Here is an 18,021-nt window from a genome sequence, read left to right as displayed (position 1 = left end):
TGAACTGGTAAGGCAAATTAGCTTACTCTCCCCCCCATTCCGCTAGTGGTTCGGAAGCTCAAACAGCATTCCCTCACAATGATCCTGATTGCTCCAACATGGGCCCTACAGCCATGGTTCACAACCCTCTTGGAACTATCAGTAGTTTCTCCTCAAAAACTATGCCTCTCACCCAAGCGTCTCATTCAGAACCATGGAGTGATCAGTCAACCAGATCCCAGTCAACTCAACCTTGCAATCTGGCACCTGAAATCTTAGAGTTTGGCTACCTTAATCTCACCCCAGACTGCATGAACATCATTAAAGAGGCTAGACGTCCTACCACTAGAGCTTGCTATGCCGCAAAGTTGTAAAAATGTGTAATTTACTGTACAAATAACAAAGTCAATCCACTAGATGCTTCTATTCAAAACATGTTACCTTTTGCATCTACAACAATGTAACCATTTGTGCACATTTATTAGACTACATCTCGCTGCAATAGAAGCCTATCTCCAAAACAGACAGCCTTTGTTTAGGTTACCAGTTATCAAGGGATTTATGGAAGGACTTAAAAGAATAATTCCACCTAGAGTTCCACCCTCTCCAGTATGGAACCTAAATGTGGTACTTACCAGACTCATGGGTCCCCCATTTGCACCTATGCATAAATGCGAATTACAATTCCTCACCTGGAAAGTAGCTTTCCTGGTTGCGATCACCTCTCTCAGAAGAGTCCGTGAACTCCAGGCATTAAACATACAAAAACCATTTGTCCAAATTCATCATAACAAAGTGGTTCTTAGGACTAACCCAACATTTTTACCTAAAGTTGTATCTGCTTTCCACCTTAACCAGTCTGTAGAACTCCTGGTGTTTTTCCCTCTACCAGGATCCGTAGCAGAATGGGCTCTTCACACGCTAGACATAAAAAGAGCAATACTTTACTACATCGAACGAACAAAATCCTTTAGAAAGACTTAACATCTTTTTGTGGCTTTCTCCCCACCTCATAAAGGCAATCCTATCTCAAAAACGGGGATTGCACAGTGGATTGTTAAATGCATCCAAATATGCTGTGCTAAAGCCAAACACATCTTAACTATTTCCCCTATGCTCACTCCACACGTAATTTAGGGGCATCTTTGGCATTTTTAAAGAACATTCCCCTAGATGACATCTGCAAAGCAGCTACTTGTTCTACACCACACACGTTCACAAAACACTATTGTGTAGACGTGCAAGCAAAGCAACAAGCTAGTGTTGGCCAGGCTGTATTAAGAACACTTTTTCAAACCACTGCAACGGATAAAGATAGCCACCACTAAGGAGGTAACTGCTGTATAGTTTATGCACATGTATACGATCTACAGCTCATATGCCTCGAACAGAAAACGCTACTTACCAGTATGCATCTGTTCTTGGCATGTAGAGCTGTAGATTCGTATATGCCCACCCGCCTCCCTGGATACCTCTATCTGTTCCAGTACTATCTTACTTAGATACATTACAAATGGACGCCCTTTTCTATTTCTTACTAACTCCATCATACCCCTCCATGGCAAAACAATCTGGAGATGAAGTTGATGCCCATGCGCACTATCATCCTAAGGAGGAGTCCCCTACCTCGTGACTACAAAGGCTTCTTCCAAGACCAAAACAAAGTGCAAACATCCGAGCCCAACACCAGATGGCGATCTATGCACAAATATACAAATCTACAGCTCCACATGCCAAGAACAGATGCATACCATCGTAAGTAGCATTTTCCTTATGCCACTCAATTTACTCTTGCCCACTCTAAGGCACTCCATTCTAGGCTATTCCATTGGTGCCACTCCTTTGTACGCGACTTTGCTATTTCACACCACACGGTATGCTACCCCTCTGTACGCTAATACACTGCACGCCACTCCACTACATTGTATGCTATTCCAGTGTATGGCACTCCACTCTACAACACTTCAGTCCATGATAATGCATTTGATGGCAATCCACTCTTCTATACTCCACTGTACGCTATTAGTCTGTACAGTATTCCACTGAACGCTATTCCACTGTATGGTACTCAACTTCACGCCACTACAATGTATGCTACTGCACTCTACATGGCTCCATTGTACAACACCCTACTTTGCTCTCTAGAACAGAACTCCATGTATATATGATTGATCTCAAGATTTTTATGAAAAGACACACAATTGATAGACGGATGGCTGAACAAATTAAAACATTCACCCCAGTCAAGAGATGTGTTAAATCCATCATTCTTTTGCTCGGCATGCCACCCCAGTTTAAACCTGGCCATATGCAGATCAGTCTTGATCCTGTGCCGCATAGAAATAGTCCAGCCCGAACTACCAAACTAGGTACTCCCTGGACCGGAAACAAGCATCATAGGACCGGTTTCGTGGTTTCACCCCTCATCAGCCCGGATAGCTAGAATTCAGTGGCACAGTGAGCCCAGGACCTACGTCTGGGCATAGCCCATGCACATAGGGTGATAAAGCAAAAGACACACAATTGATGGACAGAATGCAGAACAAATCAAAACATTCACCACCAGTCAAGAGATCTGGGTTAAATCCATCATTCTCTGTACTAGAGTGAATGTATGGCATTGTTCAGCATTCTGTTCATCAACTGTTCTTTTTGCATTTGTCACCCCAAGTGGGACGGGTATGCCCAGACGTGGTTCCCGTGCTCTCCATGCCACTGGAGTCAAGCTATCCTACCTGATGAGGGGTGAAACCACAAAACTGACCCTAGAATGCTTGTTTCCAGGGAGGGCCTGGCCTAGCCTGGCAGTTCATCTGTACTGCTCCCTGTGGGCTTAGGGTCAAGACTTTTGCATATGACAGGGTTCAAATTGGAATGGCGTGGTGAGCAGAAAAAGTTGGCTTTAGGCCCAGATCTCTGTACTGGGGTGAATGTATGGCATTGTTCTGCATTCTGTCCATCAACTGTTCTTTTTTCATACATTTGTCACCCCTAGTGGGACGGGTATGGCCAGACGTGGGTCCGTGCTCTCCATGCCACTGGAGTCAAGCAATCCTGGTTGATGAGGAGCGAAACAGCGAAAACGATCCTAGGATGCGTGTTTCCAGTCCAGGGAGGACCAGGTCTGGCAGTTCGGGCTGGACTGTTCCCATTGGGCACAGGGTCAAGACGGATTTGCATATGGCTGGGTTCAAACAGGAATGGCATGTGGAGAAAAGACGACGGCTTTAGGCCCAGATTTCTGTAAAGGGGGTGAATATATGGCATTGTTCTGCATTCTGTCAGTCACCTGTTCTTTTTCCTCATGATTTTTATGTCATTGTTCATGTTGGGAAGTTATTGCCATCAACAAGCAGGCTCTTCATACAAAAACATATCTTCTTTTTACTCCATCATACTTTTGTTCGGAGGCATGAAATAAGCTGGCACCTACAGAAAATGCACTGTCAATTTATTTATTTATTTATTTGTAAGTTCTCTCCAAGGAGTCATCTGTCCGCTAGTGCCGTAGCCAAATATTGTTTGACTTCACGGGTCAAAGAGAAGGAATGGCTTAACTGAGCTGCAATGCTTGGCTTAGACAGTCTGCATTTTCTGACCAACCCTCAAAACATTCTTAACTCATAGTTTGTTTATTGGGTAGATGAGGAAATAGCAGTATGAAACATTCAGGAAAAGTACAAGTTGTATGCCTCTGGTGTCTCTGTGATACAATATATCTTTTAAAGTGGCCGAAAAGATCATCTGCAACCAAAGCCCTTAAGGCACTACACTGGCTGCCTATTATAAAAAGGGTCTTGTTTAAAGTACTCTTAATTACTTTTAGAGCGGTCCACAACTTAGGCCCATCCTACCTGAGGAAAAAATTCAGCAGATACTGCCCAACCAGAGCACTGCGTTCTTCAACGGCCAACTTGCTTACTGTCCCAAGTTTCAGACTTAAAACTCGAGGGGGTAAATCCCTGGCGGTACTGGGAGCAAAAGCATGGAATACCCTTCCCCCCCCCAGTTGAGATCACTGGATAAAGAAATAGATTTCCGTAAACACCTAAAAACCTGGATCTTTAATCTACAAGACACGACTGCCCAAAGTCTAGTGTAATTCGGGTCTCGGTCAAGTAAGCATAGGAACTACCTAACATCTGGTGGTCTTTTCTGGGCGCCTAGATGCTCCTTGGAGCGATTGTCGCGCGTTATAAATTGGTATTTACATTACATATCTTGCACAGATGTGTTATCTTGTTTGCTCAATACATCTAGAATGTCTCTTTTCAAATGGATGGGCTCTTCATTATTAAGTCTCTACCTGCTTTCTCTTTGAGATCCTCAGTGATGATCAGCTTCTTCTTGGAGTACTAAGCTGATCAGATATGCTTGCGTGCCTTGTATATTTTTTTTACAGGAGTCTACAGATCAATATGGCTGTTTACCTTGACCTAAGTGGTTTTCCATGACTGATATCAAGCAGGACTGTAGAGAGCTTGATGTAAAACAAATATAGTACAGTTTTTCAAAATAATGACACCAATTTAATAGAATCTGAAAGAAACACGTTAGTGTTAGGTTCTTACCTTAGAATATCCCCAGGCGTCAGACTGGATCCGGAAAGTTTTTGTCAGCAGTAGCCCGGCACGTCGGTAGGCGTCGTGATCGCCGGGATGACGTTGTCTGAGTACTTAGACGCCGCCCTCATGCGCTGATGTCAGTTCTTCTTTTTTCCACGCCAGCAAGCGCAGATCCGGGAAGAGCTCGTACCCTTAGTCTCTTTTTGACTAACTTTTTGGTCTATTTTGACTATCTTTTTCGAGTCGATTCAACTCCTGGTGCCGGTATGGGTGCATGGATTTAAACCGTGCGACGCCTGTCACCATCTGATGTCAGTGACTGACCCCCACCGCCGGTTTCTCTACTGTCTCGGGGCCGACCACGACGACAAGTTGTGCCCCGACTGCCGGGCCTTGACCTCGAGAGCTAGGTGGGAGCGGTCCCGTAAGTTTGTCGAGCTCCGGCAGGCGGCTCTGCGCCGCTCAAGGTCCCAGTCGAAGGACCGGTCGCGGAGCCGCAGCCATCACCACTCGTCGGGCTCGAATTCTTCCAGTAAGTCGAAGAGGCAACATTGCTCTTCTGACTCCCCTCGCCGGTCGCGTGACTCAGCCGAGGGTTCGGGTGGCATCTAAGTACTCCGACGACGTCATCCTGGCGATCACAACGCCGATGACGGACACGGAGTTGCAGATGACGCCTACCGACGTGCAGGGGTACTGCTGATGAAAACTTTCCGGATCCAGTCTGACGCCTGGGGATATTCTAAGGTAAGGAATCTAACTCTAACTAATGTTTCTTACAGATATATCGTTACCGAAGGTAAGTTACTTGTGCAATATGTTGTTTTATTCAGTTTTACTCACAGATGATCGGTAAAGGAAGAGTAAGGTGAAAGAATCATTGTGTTATCAGGGTTATATGTGCAGAAGGGTACTATTCTTCAAAACATTTTGCAAGGCATATAATTTAATTTGTAGATGCATTTTGTGTGGACAACTGAAAATGCCGTGTAAACTACAGTAACCAGCGCAAGGCATATAAATTAATTTGTAGATGCTTTTTGTGTGGACAACTGAAAATGCTGTGTAAACTACAGTAACCAGCTTAATTTTTTATTTTCCAAATAGTTTTTATAAAGAAGAATCACTGGCACCAGAGCCTTTTGTTGGTACTCCCAGCACCAATGCATCACAACGAATGTCACGGTATGTCGTGTTTTTGTGTTGCTATCCATTTGCTTATTCAACTTCTTCTTTTACTTTCGATTCATTCAATAATTGAGAATGTATTCTCCATTGTATTTTAAATATTGAACAAAAATGGACCATCCCTTTTTTTTTTTTCTTCGACATATTTCAGATTGGGATAATTCCAGTTTAAAATTTGTAATTTCTGATGGAGTCGTCTATTTGCACATTCTTGACCTTGTGAATACCCCCAGACCCAGACTGGATCTGGAGAATTTTTAACAGCACTTCCGTTGTGTGCCAGTAGATGGTGTTATGCGACTCTGCATTGATCCGTTTCTCCAGTATGTGTTGGAGGAGCTATTACATATACATTATCTCCGCAGACTGATGTGAATTCCTTTCTTTCGTGCCTTCACGGATCTGGGCTCATTCTCTTGCTTTTTTTCTTTCCAAATTTTTCCAGTGTGCAAGGGACAAGTTACAACCTAAATTGACAGTCTTTATGGGGAATCATCACCTTTGGAAGCTGGTTGTATCAACCCCAACCTAACTCATTCGTGCTGGCAGAGCAATGGGTACCTGACCTCCGTAGTCTCTTCAAAGAAAGGGATTTCTGTCCGTCGAGAATATATACCTGCAATGAGCAGAACCTAACATTCCCTGGAACGCAATTAGCATGCCCTGAACCTTCCAAACGGTTATATTCTCACTTAAAGAAATCGTGTCAGCTATCCAACAGATGCAGTGGGTAAACGCTCACAGCCATGATAGTATACCAGGTGATTTGTTCCTCTGAGCCTTTAGTTTGGATCCCCATCCGAACACCCTTAGCAATGCTATAGCCAGTGGAGAGGAACTGTCTGAGATATTATTGTCCCCATTCCCTAGAAGAGAGAAACAGACAATCTGGCAAATTACACGCTGATCAGTCTCGTCGACAAGACCCAAAGAAATTTCTGTAGGCAAGTTGTTTTTTGGGTTCAGGGCTTGATAAGGGACATTCAGGTCAGACTTGTAGGCTGGGGTCTGTGAGAAAATAAACACTATTGACCAGGTGTTCCGGTTCCCAGTTATCTGCTGGAAGTCTTGGCACCCACATTGTTTGATCTTTACATTATCTCTTTAGGACGATGGTACCCCTCCTGTACAGGGGTCACCACTACGCTCAGGAAATGCGTGGCCAGTTTCAGTCCCGCAAGGCAGTAATAGGGCACTCCTTTCCAGGAGCTTGCATACTAAGCAGGCGGCTTTCTTTATTTTACTTTTTTTATTTGGGTGCCTGGTCCCGCCCAGTCACCCCGCATGGCTCCTTTGTTTGGGACAGCCTTTGGAGCCTACCCTTGGCTGCCCGGCCCAGCTCCCCAACCTGCCAGCATTCTCCGTGTTGCCACTGGAACCAACAGTGCTCTTCTACCTGCCCACTCCTGTGGGCAGTGTGTACTTCATGTGGTGGCCACCCCACTCTCCCCAGGTGCGGGTAGTGGGGGGGGACAGGCCTACCCCAGCTGGGGAGTGGCAGCCACCTCCCCCATTGAACCTTTATAGTTTGGGCCCTGGGCCTCTCCTCTTCGCTGCTTACATCGAGGGCTAAGAGTTGGCTCCCTGGCTCTTTTTCTTTTGGGGGGTGGTTGGGGCGTCGCAAAGCACTACCCCACTTATTTAGTGGTGGGGGGCCAGAGATGGAATCCTGGGCCCACATATACATAAACCGGCCCGGGAGTCGCGATCCTTGGGTCTGCAGAGTTCTTGGGAAGTCCCTCTTGTTATCTACTGGGACCTGGCCCCCGTGGGGGTATCTTGCGAACGTTACAGCAGAGCACAGGCTTGTGTGGAAGATCAACGTTCAAAACCTTTTCCCCTGCATATTTCAATCCCCATTGGGCCGTTTTGCGTTATCTTGGGCTTATATTGCTCCTAGTGGCAAGCCCTAGACACCTGGAAGCTTTTTGTCTCACCTCCTGGCCTCTAAGTCTGCACACTTTGCAGTAAATTGGCTCCTTACGCCAGCCTTTCTCCATTTCTGTCCTCTGTTGCTTCTCTCCTCTAGTGTGGGTGAAAAAGTCTAATTCTTCCCTTAACTAGTTCTTAGGAGGTGTAAGGGGGCCAGCTTTCGTGGTCCCAGAGAGATACCCACTAGTCCTGAGATCAACTTTAGGCAGAGCCCTTAGTCCAAGAGGGCTTCAGGGTGTTCCTCCTTCTAATAGTCTATGGCTGCCGCGGTCCAATTTGTGTCCAGCTCCAACATAAAGCACTCTCTCCCCCTTGTGCAACAGTTTTTAGGTAGGGGTACAATGTTTTAGAAGCCAGGCACTCCTGGACAACCCTAACATGCCTCATCCCAACCCTTTTGCACAACATGCTGGGACAATTCTAGATGGCACCAGCCAGGATGCACTGGTCACATCTCATCTGGGGCCGCAGCTCTGCCACTCGCTGACATCACTGAAAATGCCTTTCCCATCAAAACCTGGAAGAGGAGCCCCCTCCTATGCTTGCTCTAAAGGTCTGTTCAGGTGACTTGGGCTGACCGAACCTTGACCGCTAATAAAGAGATGCAGGTTTCCTTCCTCACCCCTTCCTTCTCAGGAGGTGAATAAATCACTGTTAATTGCGCCCTTAGTCGTTTTGCCAATAAAAGGGCAAGTCTCACAAACCTGCCTATCGTCTCCTTCAGTTGAGACATATAACTCAACAAGTGGACCACGGGTGTTGCATCTTATTGTAGCTCCTGACATATGTTGAATATAGTTCAATATTTCCTCCCAGTATTGAGCCACTGGCGGGCAGTACCATGCCAGATGCCAGACGTCTGCCTCTGAGTAGCCACATCTCTTACAGTTGCTTGTGTACCTTAGACCATATGTATATAATTTGAGTGGTGTGTGGTATACCTGTTGAATATATTTTGAGTGTATGAATCTCAAATTGCCATTGGAAGTAAGTTTGCCCGTAAGGGCACAGATATGTTCCCATTCCAGTGATGTCAGTGGGGGTCAAGTCTTTCATTCCAGCGGCTCAGACTTCTATCAGTATCACTCACTTTCTCCTCTCTCACAGCTCTGTATAGTTTGGTGACCATCTGGCGCCATGTGGGTGCTACTAGGAGAAGCTGTAGGGCTTTTGATGTAGGCGGTTCTGCAGGGAATGTCGTGTAGTGTGTTTTAACTGTGAGCTTCAAGCTGTGCACCGTTAACTGAAATAGCAGGGATTGATTAGTAAATGTGTTGTATGTCTTCGACTGTTATAAAGTGCCCTTCAGGATAAACATCCTGCATTCGATCCATGCCAGCCTCTGTGAGTAACCTCATTGAGCACCGTTCCTGTGACTCTGTAAGCGCTGCATGATGTGCCAATGATAAAGCTGGGGCATATAGGGGAAGCTTGTCTGTAATTCTCCCAATTGCTTGCCAGACACCTATTGTAACATCCAGGGTGTTAATTTCCGACCTGAGCATGCCTCTGTGTGTGTGTCTGTGTCTGTGTGTGTGTGTGTGTGTGTGTGTGTGTGTGTGTGTGTGTGTGTGTGAACATTCCAGCTAGTGCGATGGGGTGTGTGTTTCAGGTGCAGAACCTTGCCCTGCCGGCGCGACAGAATATCTTATTGGAATGTTAATTGACATGGGGCAGACGATTATGTTCGGAAGTACTTGATCACATTCTCGTGGTACATTCCCTAGCCACTAGGATGACTTGGACCCACTCACTTCTGATTTTCTTCAGAACTCTAGTCCTGGGATGTAGAAACATAAAAACGTACAGGAGTCCCGTACTCAACTCCAGCCACAAAGCATTTCCTAGCAAGAGATTTTGCAGAAACTCCAACGCACAAACATTTTAACAGACTGCATTCTCGCAGCTGTAAAAGATCTAACCAAGGTTCTCCGCACAGTCAGTTGATGCCCTGTGCCATCTCTGGATGCAGATGCCATTTGTGATCTTCCAGGCACCATTGGCTGAGCTCCTGTTTATCAATAATTGGTCCACTATGTAGGTATTCCCTGAGATGCCAAGCAACTCCAGGGGTGCACATTCTCTTTACATAGGACCTCACTCCACCTTGCTTGCTGCGGTACCACTTGATGGTGGCATTCTCTGTGGGGAGTTCTGCAAGCCTCCTTTCGAATGGTGGCAAGAAGGCTTTTAATGTTAGACTAATGGGAAGCAACTCCAATAGATTGATGCGCGGCCAGATTTTGGATAGAGACCAAAGTTCTCTGATCTGCAGATCTGGGTGCAGGCACCTTTGAAACTTGGATGGCATCTGACAAGTTGCCTTGGTGCTGGGGCCACAAGGGCTTCAGATACCACTGCAGAGGCCACATATGTCACCCGCGGAGGCCACATAGTGACCTGGCGTAATCAACAAGCAGTATGTAGCAGGATAACAGGCCAGAAAGCCTCAAAGGTGTTCCCACTGGTATCCAAGACAAGGGCTAAAACATCAGTATCGTGGACTGAGTATGTTGGACTTGTTGCAGCGGGTGGATGGTTTTTACAGGCACAGTGTCCAGGCCAGCTTCTATAAAAGGAAGTCTCTGCAAGATAGTCTCTGTGACTTTGGCTTGTTGATCACGAACCTCAACGATGTCAGGAGATTTGCTGTAGTCTGGAAGTTGTCTATGGCGGACTGTGGTGAGGCCGCCTTTAACAGTCAGTCATCTAGGTTGGGGGAAACTGGTATCCTAGAACTCCAAAGAAGGGCGGCTGCCACTGCCATCATTTTTGTGAACAACCTTGGGCACTGGTGAGGCCATTGGGGAGAATGGCATATCAAAAATACTACTGGCCTACGTTGAACCAGAGATAATATCTGTGGGAATGCAGTACAGGTATATGAATATACTCATCTTACAGGTCTGAGGCTACCTTCCACTCTCCCAGATCTAGGGTAGAAAGAACCTGGGCCAAGATCAACCTTTTGAATGTGTCCTTCTATAGTAAGGTATTCATATGATATGAATCTCTCCATCCTTCTTTTGTAAATGAGTCTAGGACCCTAGTGTAATTTTCCCGATTCATGCCCTTATATAGGTATACTTTATCATATCCTTATATAGGCATAGAAATCACTACCATATTTGGCCTAAGCCATACAGCCCAAATACGGCATGGCTACTTCCACTAAGTTCCGAGAATCACCAACAATTTCTTGGAAAAACCTGCCTTCAGCAGCTAGGGACTTCCCCCTGCTTGAATATTAAGTTCTCCAAGAATTCCTGGCGTTTTCCAAGAATTTAGCTTTTGAGTGACGTTATTAAATCCAAACATGCGTCAAACTCGGCACCTTCAAAGTATAAATATGCCTAGGTTTGCCCATACAAGGACACAGTGGTTTGGAGCAGATAGACTATCTACTTGCCTGACGCCCTGCAGCAGCAAGTGCCGAAGCAAGCCGACCCTCCAACTGACGCACTGAGAGAGACGCTGTCTTTTCTCTTGCCGAGAAATCCAACTCCAGTGTTTCCGGCTTACCCTTGCGGGTATCTGGGAAATCGAGTCCTGAGAGAGGGATACAAGACCTCCTTCATTCTAAAACCAAGGTACGGAGCTGATTAGACCTCTTGGAGAAATCTTGGAATAGATTCCTGGCAGAGAACTACTAAACTTAAGCTACTCCTCACTTACTTTTTCCCTTGTGCTAGACTTCGGTTAGGTACACCGGGGTAGGCGTATTTTAGAAGCACCAGTTGAGTACTTTTAGTCATTATTTATTACTGTATGTATTTTATACATTTTATGCACTTTATGGCTTAGAAACCATATCATGCTTTTACAGTACTACTTTATAATACTGTTTGTATTATATGCCTTGTACTTTATATTAAGATTGTAGCAGTTCATTTCCAATGCTTGAGAAAGAAGACTGTTCAATAAATACTTTTATTGAAAACGCCTGTCTCTCTATTTCTCTGCTTCTCTGGTGAAACGAAGCATGCACGATTGACTGAGTAAAATAGTTATCTATTGTTTCCCCGACTCTAGAGATTTGATTTCTTATTCTTGGGAAACAAAGTTGTCATGTTTATGCGGTTGTCAGAAACTAATCCCTTGTTTATTCGAGAGAGTTTCTAGTGACCTCTGAGCTAGCTGGCACTCACTATTAAGTTTAATATATTCGGTAGAGACCTAGTCGACCTCAGTCCTACGTCTAAACTACAGTATATAATATTCCAATGCGCGGAGCCTATTGGGAATATAGGAACTACACTACACTTCAGCATGAGGTAACAGCTCCCCTCCCCTCCCCCAGCTTCTGAGTCTGTAACACTCTTAATAGCTGTTTTGGAGAGTAAAGCTCATCTCTCGCATGCGAATGAACCAGTTCTCCACTGATGACTGTTCTGATGTGAGAGGGTTATGCGACGAGGCTGAAAGAAACTGTTTGGTATAGCCATGCTGAGAGATCTGGAGGAGCCATCGGTCAAATGTGATGAATCGCCACCCTTGAAGAAAGTACGGATCCATCCTCCTCCGGGGTGTGTGGGTGATGCTAATGGCAATCTAAAAAGTCTTTCCGCAGGGGACAGAAACCCAGAGAAGTGATACCATTGGAAAAGGTATGGATCGCGATAAGAAAACAGAGAAAAAGGGCTTTAAGCAATCATAGGGTATAATTGTTATCATGATATCCTTGGACTGATATAGAATATATAGAATATGGACTTTATGGATAATCATGTTTTGACATTTTATATGTTGTTTGGATATATTTAATATGTTTAAAATTTTATATGGAAAGTTTTAAAATCTGTTTTATCATTTTATCTATGTATGATTCTTATGAATCGAATAACTTTTTTCAAACAAAACGATGCCATTGGAGACCTGCGCATTGCCCACCAGATCTATGTTGGCTATAAAAGAACTGAGGTGATTGCTGAGAGGCCTGGGGAGACTGATGTTACCTGTACGCTATTAACCAGTATTGGCCTCAGCATTTCTTGAATTAGTGTGGAAACTGTTAGGCAGAGTTAGAAAGACCTTGAGAGCATGCATTGACCCTTCATTCCTTAAAGCGTTCTAAGGCAGAATCATCTTTTTCGCTGGACAGACAGGAGTCATCAAAAGGGATGCCTGTACCTCTAGTGCGAGTTCTGTGGATGGCATCCACACATGGTGACAGAGCACCACAATGGTGCTAACTGCTGGCTCAGACAATCCATATCTGAAAGACAATTAGGTTCGAGGCATGTGGGCTGCTGAGTTCATATATTGTGCATAGATCGCCGCCTAGTGTTGGGTCCGGATGATTGCACTTGTGGTCTTGGAAGAGTTTTCGAAGTATCACGAGATAGGTGACTCCTCCCTTGGACTACAGTGCACATGGGCATCCTCTTCATCCTCAGATTGTTTTTTTCCGCCATTGCGTTCGGATGCAAACTCCTATACTCCAACTTCGAAAGCGAAACAAAACTTTTCTAAAGGCCAAAAGGCTGATCTTCGGTGCAAATACTGCTCGGTGGTGGGGCTTCTCAAACCCCAAAGCACAGCGTCGAGGGTGCCTCGGGTGCTGCGCAGTCAGCTTCTCGGGGGTCTTTCAAGATGTCCGGTCCCACGTCTCTCAGTGCCTCCACAGGTCTCTTCTTTGCAGGGACTGTGGATCGGGCTCTGAGATGTCTGGGAGTCTGGGTCTTGTCGGGCTCTGGGCTCGGGCTCCGGCAGGAGGCGGCGGCAAAGCAGACGTCGAGTTGCTGGATGGTGCCTGTGTTCACAGGGTGGCCACTCCTTGGCCACAAGTGAGATGCTCTTCAGTCTTCTGTGCAGCAGAATGTCGAAGTCCAGGCGGCTTCTTAGTTTCAAGTCGATTTCAGGATGATCGGAGGTGCTATGGCACTGCTCCCACTCTTATTCCCAATCTGAGGGGTGGATCACCTGCTAGGCCCCTCCTCTGGGTGGGACCATGAAGGGGGGGTGGTTACACCCCCTTTCCTTTGTCCAGCTCCGTGCCAGGACTGGGGCTGGAAAGCCCCAGCACCGGTTTGGACTGGCTTATGCACGAGGACACATTGTGTGCCCCAGGCATGTCTGATTCTATTCAGCCCTGTCCGATTCTATTCAGCCCTGTCCTACCCAATACACAAAATCCTGTCTGGGGGTGTTGCTCGCACCTCCTAAGGCAGGAAACCCTTTGTCCAAGCCTCCCTCCCTGGAAGGACTCCCAGCAGCAGGAGGTCAGACTTGTTTCTGTGGTGGCAGCATCCATTTTGTGATGCTGAGGCTCGGGTTAACTTTAACCGGGGTTCAGGTTATGTACATGTCGTGTCCCTCTAGACGGGTGGAATGCTATCCCCGTCGACAGGACTGTCGAGGGGATAGTATTCCAAATCGTATGACACCTTACTCGACATGTTTTGATAAAGTCAAACCAAAGTTAGCATATAACCGCGAGGATTATAATGCACTTAAGAGTATATGGTATGGCAATATCCCGGAACAGCTAAGGGAGTTGTTCCCGACAGCTGCAGACGGGCTCAGCTCGTGCCAGAGCGTCATCTCACATGAAACCAAGCACTCTGCCTCCAGGATTGCTGAGGCCTTCCATAGGAGTGGCTTATAGGTTAACATGTGTCCAGTTAGGGTTAGATATAGGGATACTATATCTAAGTAAGAGGTGATTACACCAACTTACCCCAGCTGAGTGATCAGCCAGTTGTGTCAAATATGGAGGCCAGGCCAGGGGTGGCACAATACATGCTGCAGCCCCTGGTAGGCCTTGGATACACCTATGCCCTGTGTACCTGGAGTACACTGTTACAGGGACCTATAAGGTGAACCAGTTCCAAATTGTAATGCACCTAGAGTGCATTGGTATTAATTTAGTGAGAGAACAGCAGGCTGTGGGTCTGATTAGCAGGCCCACAGCCACATTAAGTCAGAAACCAGTGAAGCAAAAAGCAAACATTTGGGGTGACCATAGGATAGCAGACCCTACTCTCCTACACCGATGTTCAGCCAGGCAAGAAATGCAGCGACAGGCACCAGACCCGGACAACATCTTCGATGACGACCAGGAACTACAAGAGGCGCCGGATTCGGACCTAGAGATAGTCACCGTAGAGGACTACTCGGACTCCGATGACGAGATCCTGCCGGGCCAAATTTTGAGTACCCTGCCCCCAACATCATCTACCCCAATAACAACGGCTCCGGTCAAGGCATCGCCAAAATACCTTAGCCAAGATTATAAAAAAGTTTCGACTGCCCGCCATCCGGCTCGGCTCCAAAACCAAAACCTTCAGAAACCCCAGGGCCCAGTAACACCATCCCAAAGAAGGTTCCAGAGCCAAAGAAGGTCGCCGACCCGAAGGGCGTCGATCCGAAAGTGGCCGCACAGCCAAAGAGCGTCGAGCTGAAAAAGACTGTCGACCCCAAGAAGGCCGTACAGCCCAAAAGTGTGGAGGCGAAACACGTTGTCGACCAGAACAAGGTGCCCAATTATCGTTACAAGGTGTTCATCATAATTCTTCACATTTTCAGTCCTTTTGGTCTCCTATAGATTCGTATGTACAGTTATGATTCTTGTTTTCTTATTGTTAATATCTTATTGGTAACTCTATTTATCTAAGTTATTGTGCTATGAATTATATATTTCCCTTTCTCTTCTTCCCTTCCCCTTCCTTCCCTCCTCCCCTCTATTGAGTTATCCTTTGATTGACAATAATATATTGTGATGTATTTTTTGGTGACTGTATTTTTATGATTGTTATTATTCACTTCCATGTAATTTAATGAATTATTTCTTCACTTTTTGTATGTATTTCTCCATTGTCAAAATTCAATAAAATCCTACTGAACTTAAAAAAAAGAACAAGGCCACACAACCCAAGGGCGCCGAACCAAAGAAGGTCGCAGACCCGAACAAGCACTCGGCAACGAAAAACGTCGACCCAACAAAAGGCGCCACACCGAAGCACGCGTCCAAGCCAGAACGTAGTCTCGGTCCGAAAACACCGGATCCGAAGACGCCAGTCGATCCAAAAAAGACAATCGACTCCGGGAAAGACGCTCAGCCGAAAAAACTAAGGACTCCAGTCGATTCCAACAAAAACATCGACTCTGGAGATAACACTTCTCCGAAAAAGCCTACGGAGCACAAAAAACGCGTCGACCCGAAAGACACAGTTGACCCGAAAAAAGGCCCTGAGCCGAGAAAGCCGGTTCCTAAACCTAAAGTCGTCTACACACCAAAGCCTAAGGCTCAACCCGGGACTGTTGAGGAAGAACTCTTCCACCCAGACCCCTCAGACGACCAAGCAAAAATGTTTATTGACCCACAGACTGGCAAAGTTACCATCCTGCATAGGAAAAAGAGGCCTTTGGACTTTCAACCTCAGTCCCCCATTTCAATGAGGAAAAACGACTTTGGGACTTCTCCTTCTAGACCCTTCATTTCTTTTCAACTCGTGGAGGATAGCTAATACACAAGCTCTACTGGCTCAGTACGACAGGGCTCATTACGACCAGCTAGAGACCCTAATGCAACACCTACCTCAGCCTTTCAAAGCACAAGTGTAGGAGAGTAGGGTCTGCAATCCTATGGTCACCCCAGATTTTTGCTTCTTGCTTCACTGGTTTACGACTTTCCCTGGCTGTGGGCCTGCTAATCAGACCCACAGCCTAGCTGTTCTCTCTCTAAATTGACAGGTGCATGTACCAATTGGTATTGGGTCACTCTTGTAAGTCCTTGTACAGTGTACCATAGGTACCCAGGGCATAAGTGAACCCAGCCTACCGGGGGCTGCAGCATGTATTATGCCACCCCTGGCTGGCCATCCAAATCTGACACAACTGGCTGATCAATCAGCTGGGGCAAGGTGGTGTAATCACCCTTTGCTTTAGATATATTATACCTATATTGAACCTAAAATGGACACATATACTCCTATAAGTCACTCCTATGGCAGGCCTTAACAATCCTGGAGGCAGAGTGCTTGGAATTATGTGATATAGTGCTCTGGCATGGGCTGAGCCTGTCTGCAGCTTTCGGAACCAAGTCCTTTAGCTGTTTCCATGATAACGCTATACCATAAACTCTTAAGTGCATTATAATCCTCGCGGTTATTGCTAACTTTGGCATAGCATTATCAAAACATGTCGAGTAAGGTGTCATACGAATTGGAATACTACCCCGTCGCCAATTCTGGCGATGGGGGTAGCATTCCACCCTTCTAGAGGGACACGACCTGTATGTAACTGTGAACCCCGGTTAAAGTTAACTCAAGCCTCAGCATCACAAAATGGATGCTGCCACCACAGACACAAGTCTGACCTCCTGCTACTGGGAGTCCTTCCAGCGAGGGAGGCCTGGACAAAGGGTTTCCTGCCTTGGGAGGTGCTAGCACCACTCCAGACAGGATTTTGTGTATTAGGTAGGACAGGCCTAAAAGGAATGAGACATGCCTGGGGCACACAAGGTGCCCTGTGCATACACCGGTTCAAACCAGTTGCTGGGGCACTCCAGCCCCAGCTCTGGCGCGAAACCGGACAAAGGATAGGGGGTGTAACCACCCCCTTCCTGGTCCCACCCATAGGAGGGACCTAGTGATAGTACAGCCCCCTTTAGCAGAATAAAGGTAGGAGCTGGTCCCATTCCAAATTAGATTATCCTGAATTGAATCTACAAGAAGAAACTCTGGACTTCAACGTTCTGCTCCACAGAAGACTGAAGAAATCTCCCTTGTGGCCAAGGAGTGACCACCCTGCACAAGCAGGCACCATCAAGCGTTCCAGCGGTGCACTTTGTCGTCTTACCGAGTGGATCCAGACTTCAGAGCCCGACGAGACCCGGACTTCCAGACCTCTCCGACCTCAACCTACATCTGCAGCACAGCTGAGATCCGTGGGTGCGACGAGACACGTGGGACCGGCCATCTTGAAGAAACTGCACTTCGCTTCCAGCACGAATTCTGAGGTATCCTCGACGAAGTGCTTTGGGGATTGAGAAGCCCTAGCCCTGAGCAGCTCCTGCACAGAAGATCAGCCCTCCAGCATCCACGAGATCTGCGTGGGGCCGTTTTGTTGATTGCTGCTCAACGTGTTGTCTAGTCACTTGCCGGCTGGCTAGTGGACTCCTAGACGACGATCCTTGAAATCCACACCGCTGGTCTGGTTGCTCCAGACTGGCCCTTGCTTCCCTGCAAAGGAGAGGCACCCCGGACCCTCCTGGTCCGCACCAGACGCCGATTCTACTCACCGCGTGGGTTGCCTTTGCCCAGGCCTGTTGACGCCGAATCTGGAACCAACACCGCCGACAGCGAGAGCCTGCGTGGGACAGCTCATGCCTCCATCCTGGTCGTCGAAGACACCT

General features: G+C 46.7%; 1 protein-coding gene across 3 annotated transcripts in view; it reads left to right on the top strand.

Annotated features, from left to right (window-relative positions):
• Positions 1–18,021, top strand: part of AHCTF1 (AT-hook containing transcription factor 1) — a 1,100,496-nt gene that overhangs the window by 426,586 nt on the left and 655,889 nt on the right. For all 3 annotated transcript variants that reach the window (XM_086927206.1, XM_086927204.1, XM_086927205.1), the window contains exon 26: positions 5,652–5,729. In XM_086927206.1, coding sequence (XP_086783332.1) covers positions 5,652–5,729 — 78 coding nt within the window. The remainder of the gene's footprint in view (positions 1–5,651; positions 5,730–18,021) is intronic.

This window comes from Lissotriton vulgaris, chromosome 6 (genome assembly GCF_964263255.1).
Source record: "Lissotriton vulgaris chromosome 6, aLisVul1.2, whole genome shotgun sequence".
Taxonomy (NCBI): domain Eukaryota; kingdom Metazoa; phylum Chordata; class Amphibia; order Caudata; family Salamandridae; genus Lissotriton; species Lissotriton vulgaris.
The sequence above is the reverse complement of the archived record's forward strand: the minus strand, read 5'-3'. Positions and strand labels throughout refer to the sequence as shown.